General features: G+C 47.0%; 1 protein-coding gene across 1 annotated transcript; it reads right to left on the bottom strand.

Annotated features, from left to right (window-relative positions):
* Positions 1 to 400: 400 nt before the first annotated feature.
* LOC143300000 (uncharacterized) lies at positions 401 to 2,970 on the bottom strand. Its single transcript, XM_076613555.1, has 3 exons — positions 2,134 to 2,970; positions 561 to 1,605; positions 401 to 411 (listed from the first exon to the last, which is right to left on the bottom strand). The coding sequence occupies exons 1-3, from the start codon at positions 2,968 to 2,970 to the stop codon at positions 401 to 403; spliced, it is 1,893 nt and encodes a 630-aa protein (XP_076469670.1).
* Positions 2,971 to 6,064: the final 3,094 nt, after the last annotated feature.

Genomic DNA, 6,064 nt, shown 5'->3' with positions numbered 1-6,064 from the left:
GGCATGGGGCAAAGGGTACTGTTTTACTCGCACCGGCTTTGCTGTTTCTACGGTCATGTCAAACTCTGCCAAGTTCGTCTTCAACGGTACATCCGTGATGACCTTCTCATGCCGACGAGCAATTGTCAAAACTTCCTCTTTCTGTTTGTCATTCAGACCTGGTCCAAAGTTCAAGTCAGCTATTGTTTCCTCAGCCACCAGACTGGGCACAGGCAACTCCCTGTCAGCGACAGAAGTTGGTTCAGTCTCCTCTATGACAGCAACAGCCACCATCGGAACTTCACAAGAAACAGAGTCCGCCTGTCTTTCCACATACCTCTTCAGCAGATTCGCATGGTACAATTTGTCCTGTCCTCCCATGCGAATCTTATAGTCAGCTTCTCCCTTCCTCTCCAATACCTCAAAGGGACCCTGCCAGCACAGCTGTAATTTGTTATGTCTCTGGGGCAAAAGCAGCAGTACCTTGTCACCAGGGGAGAACGCACGATTCTGAGACTTCCTGTTAAAAACCTCAGCATGTCTCCGAGAAGCTGCAGCCAAATTCCTGCGTGCCAACTCACAGGTTTCCTCGATACGGTTCCTCAAGTCTACTACGTACTCTGCAGTAGTGCGAACTTCTTCAGAAGTATGTTCCTCTGTCCACAGCTGGCGCAAGACAGACAAAGGCCCTCGTACTGTTCTTCCGTACAGGAGCTCAAATGGTGAGAACCCCAAACTCTCCTGAGTCGCTTCCCGGTAAGCAAAGAGCAGTGCAGGGATATACCGATCCCATTGCTTTGGTTTCTCCTGAGTAAGCTTCCGCAACGCAGTCTTCAGAACGCCGTTGTACCGCTCTACTAGCCCATTTCCTTGAGCATGGTAAGGAGTTGTTGCCAACCCACGGATGGACAACAATCTCTCCATCTGCTTCATTACATCACTCATGAACTGGGTTCCGCGATCAGTTAGAATCTCAGATGGCACACCAACTCGAGTCCAGACCTCCCACAGTGCTTCAGCAACCGTGGTAGCTTCAACGGTCTTAAGAGGAACGGCCTCGGGGTACCGGGTGGCGTAATCCACAACCACCAAGATATAGCGGTTCCCTGACCCTGACGCAGGAGTAATCGGCCCAACAAGGTCAACTGCTACCCGCTCAAAAGGAGTGTCGATCAGAGGCATCTTCCCTAGAGGTACTCTCTGAGGTTTTGGAGAGACTTTCTGGCATTGGTCACAGGACGAAACAAATCGGCGAACGTCCGCACACATACCAGGCCAGAAAAACTGTTTCCAAATCCTGTCCAGAGTCTTCTTTCCTCCTTGATGACCCCCCATAGGCGGTTCATGAGCCAGTTTCATTACTCCCTGTCTAAGCTGTGCGGGGACCACAACTTGACTGTACTCAGTCTTCGCCTGACGGTACTCACGGTACAGAATACCCTTCCTCCACCTGAAGGACACCTCGCCTGTACGACCAGAAACCCTAACGTCTCTACGATCGGCTGCCTCCCGCAAAGACTTCAATCCGGGATCACCTTTCTGTAGTTCCTTCAACTGCTCTGGCGTCACGGTCTCGAGACCTGGAGATGCCACCCGCAAAGTAGAAGGTTGCTTCTTCTCTGCTGTCTGAGCACGAGTGACTACAGAGATTTCCTTGGGTGTACCATACACTGGCAGAACTTTTCGATCTTCCAACCGAGCATGATTCCCAACTATGAAATCAACCACTGGAGTCTCCATAACTACAGCTTCAACCTGACCTGTGAAAAACGGACTCTCTATCCTAACCACAGCAATAGGATAATGCCGCTTGATGTCTTTCTCGGCCATTGAAACCTCAAGTTGCCTGCCGGTAAGATGACAATCAGATATGAGGGACTTCTTCACGACACAGACATGAGACCCTGTATCACGCAGTCCTGGTACTGCCTTGCCTTCGACCACGACCAGACAGTGTGGATCGTATTCCTGCTCTCTACATGGCGTGCAGAGAGTAGGCACCTGAACTGATTGCCTGACCTGTGTCCCTTGATGCTGTACTGCGCCCGCCGATTTCCCTTTCCTGGGACAGTCTCTAGCCAAGTGCTTAGGTGACTGACAGATGAAACAAGTCTTAACAGAGGAATTCCCAGACTCGCTCTTAGTTCCACCCACCTTGGACTTATCCTGCCCCGCTGAAGCACTACCACTAAGACCTACCGGCTGAAGAAACTTCCTCCCACCCCTATGAGCCATGAAGTAAACTTCAGCTGATGCGACAGCTTCTTCCAGAGACTGTGGCTGCTTCTCCATCACGTAGGCGGCCATGTCAGCTTGCAAAGATTGTAAGAACTGCTCAAGGAGAATCAATTGATTCAGATCAGGGACCTTAGATTGCTCATGCCACTGCTTTAAGTTGTCCTGCAACCTGGCACTAAACTGCACAAAAGTTTCATTGTCTTTTCTTTTACAGTTCCTGAAACGACGACGATACGTCTCTGCATTCAATTGGTAACGAGCTAAAAGTTGCTCCTTCAGCTTATCGTAGTCACCCGCGTCAGCGTCGCTCAGGTTGTTGTAGACATCCTCGGCCTTACCAGTGAGACGAGTAGAAACTCGAGTCGCCCAGGTGCTCTTCTTCCATCCGTACAGAGTAGCGACACGCTCAAACCTCTTCAACCAAGACGAAATGTCACCCTTACTGTCATCGAACTTTGGAAGGCTGGGGCGAAATCCACGGTCGTCGTCAGTGTCAGACTCTCCCTCTACCTGATCCATAACCATACTGTTGCCATAATTCTTCCCTTTCTTCTCCCTCTGCAGAACCTCAAGCCGGAGGGAATGCTCTTCACGCTGTTGTTGGTGTTGTTCCTCCTCCCATTCCAGCTGTTTCCGCCGCTGCTCTTCTCCCCATTCAAACTGTTTCCGCCGCTGCTCTTCCCATTCCAGCTGTCTCTGATGAGCTCTTTCCTCTAACTCCCTTTTCTCTGCAGCCTCATCCTCCTTAAGCATTTGACTAGCAACAAACTCAGCAACTTGCTCCCTGGGAACCTCTAACTCGGCAGCGAAACTGCCACCGTGAAATACGATCCTGCCTCCTTTCAGCCATGACGCTAAGCTTGCAGCCAGAACGAAGTTCCATGCAATCAATGAATGACCAATATCATACACTAAATGAAGTAATGTACAAATGTAAACTGGTAACTTACAGATCCAAGTCCACTCCAAACACCTACAGCTACCTGTCAATTCATTACGATAATGTAATTAAGATTGGGAGATGGGGGTGAGTAGTGAACGAGGAGAGTGGCCAGTGACAAAAATGAATTCAGATACTACTATCCAAGAAAGGATCCTGGCAGGCTCGCCAATTGTCGCGTGCAACTTTTCAAACTAAAGTTATGGCCAGCTCTCTCACGCTCTCTCACCTTTATCCAAACAAAAGCCTCGAATAAACAGATACAAAACATTTACTCCAAATACTTTAACAAAAAAAATCACAGACACGATACAATAATTAGACACCACAAAGAAAAAAGTCTGTTCGTTTTCCTCTTCCACATGAGGAACACCCACAATTTTCCCTTCGTCACCCTCTTCTGTGACAGTTTTTCTTTTTCCCAGTAATAGCTTAGGTGGTGGTGGTGGGGGGGGGGATAGAAACTGGCACCACACAGTTCGTAGTTCTGGAAGGTGGACTCTGGTGTTGCGCTTGGGGAAACACGTCCACCAGCGACGCTCGAGCTCCCCAGGCAGAAGACGGCCACTCAAACAGCGGGGGATGAAGTTGAGTCTCCACACAGGAAGAATGGAGTTCCCTAGACAAAAACCTAGAATCTGCGGCTAAGTTCTAGTGAATTATCCACGATTTTGGTAGGATTCCGCCGCCGCCCACCATCTCGGGGCGGAAGGGGAATCACAATAGCACTACGTTACATTATGGACAGTGACTCATTCACTCCCCTTAAATATGGTTTACTGGCAAAGCAATCTGAACAAACTGAACGGTCTTCCAGTCTTTCTACGAAATATTAATTCCCGAAGTAGTTTACAAATCCACGGAAAATAATCTCACAAACAAATGTAGGCTAGACTTTACTTCACTGTTTCCACATTCAGAACTGGGAGAAATAGTAATTCTAGCACATTAAACAGAATACATGAGGTAATTTGAAACTAATACGGTGAAAGTAATACCGAATTAGAGAATAAACACTCAAGCAAAAAACCACGTGTCAGTTTCAAGCAAACTGGTAACGTTCCAGAAGACTAGGAAGTAACTCTACGACGAAAATGAGAGATTAAGCACATGTAACGTCAGACAGTAAAATTTCAGGTAACAAACACATGAAGAGCAGAAGTGACTAATAACACAGATACGTATATTTTCGGACGGCTGTACAACAAATACTACAAACTGTAAGATCATTTTATCAATGCAACGACTAAGATAAATGAATGAATACCTCAACGGTTTCTGATCTCCGGCCAAAATACCGGCTGAGCGTCTCTCTCCATAGGACCCTACACTTGACCTGGCCGAGTGTCCTGCTCCACTGACTAATGGTGCTGGTTTTCCAAAAGGAGAAAACTTTCTATAACTCACAAATTAGAAATATGCACGTCATGTTTTCTAGTGCAACACGTGCATTCCATACACTTCCTTGGCTACATGGAGCACGCGGAAGAGCTACAAGGAGAGGGGTCAACCAAAAGTGGCAGCGTTCACACACACGCACGCACAACCCTCCTTGTCCGTGACAGTGACAAAAAGAACAAACACGATGCACTCTCACGCCTGAAACGTGATCACGGGAGGTAAAAATGGGGAGTTTAAAATGTTTGAGAGTAACCGCATAGTTGGACGAACTCCGACAGGCTTGTCTGAGTAAGTTGAATTATATGAATAAAATACTACTACTAATGATAATAATAACAATAAAATCATGATAAAAATAATGATGATGATGATGATGATGATAATATAATAATAATAATAATAATAATAATAATAATAATAAAGATAGACGGAGCCTGCATCAGTTTGCCACGGCGTCGACTTTTTGTGTGCCCCCACCTACCCCCACCCCCCATTCCGTCCCCCCTTTATTTTTTCTTTTCTTTTATTTTCTTAATGATTTGTTTTTAATTTTGTGTGCGTGTGGTTATTTATGACTGAATTTTCAGTATGTGTTCTGACGAACTTGATTTCATAATTTCTGTTTTTCGTTATATTTTTTTATCTTATCCCTGAAATTGGAACTTACACCGTCGATCGCCATCAGTCCCACACACACACACACACACTCACACACACACACCGTCCGGGGCACACATAGGCCTACACACTGGCTCAAACACACTCCGAGGCAAAAACTCAAGACACCTCAATATGTGCGCTTCATTACTGAAATTGTCCATATAATAATAATAAGAAGAATGATGATGATGATGAATCGATATAATAATTATATGACTAAATGGGGCCGGGAAAACTGAAACTAAACTTGCAGCTGGAACTGTCTGCGCTGACGTGCGATTCAGATTGACAAAGTCATCCAGTTTAGTTAACGTGAATTGTCAGGCGACTTAGTGGACGCTAGACTCGCCGGCCGGGGCCGGACTGAGCAGGCACGTGTGCAACCATGTGCCACACTGAGAGGGCGCGAGACGCGACTGATGATCGACCTTGTCATAATCATGACGCCGACACCACAGGCCCATGACCCCTGTATTTCATCTGGGAGCACTACTGAAGATCGGATTGAGTGCAGTTCGGACAGCGAAAACTCACCGGCTGAGTCGGCAGAACGTGACGGCGGCTCGACTATCAGACGATGAGTCTGAGTCGATCCATATCCATCCAAGTTTCCCGCGGCGACGCGAACTGGACATTCCATGCCGTGATAACGTTCAATATACTACTTAACTTGATGTCGTTGGGTGGGGCAACTTCAGGGGACCGGGGTAACATTACTTTATGATAGGGAAGCACGAGGCACGTGCCATTGCGCTTAGTCTTTGTATGAATAAAACGCTGTATACATCAAACAATCGCAAGAGTTCAACGGCGGCGCAATAATGTTATAATGGAGTCGAGATCCTT

The sequence above is a fragment of the Babylonia areolata genome, chromosome 25 (genome assembly GCF_041734735.1).
Source record: "Babylonia areolata isolate BAREFJ2019XMU chromosome 25, ASM4173473v1, whole genome shotgun sequence".
In the NCBI taxonomy this organism is placed as follows: domain Eukaryota; kingdom Metazoa; phylum Mollusca; class Gastropoda; order Neogastropoda; family Buccinidae; genus Babylonia; species Babylonia areolata.
This window is presented reverse-complemented; position numbering and strand designations above follow the sequence as displayed.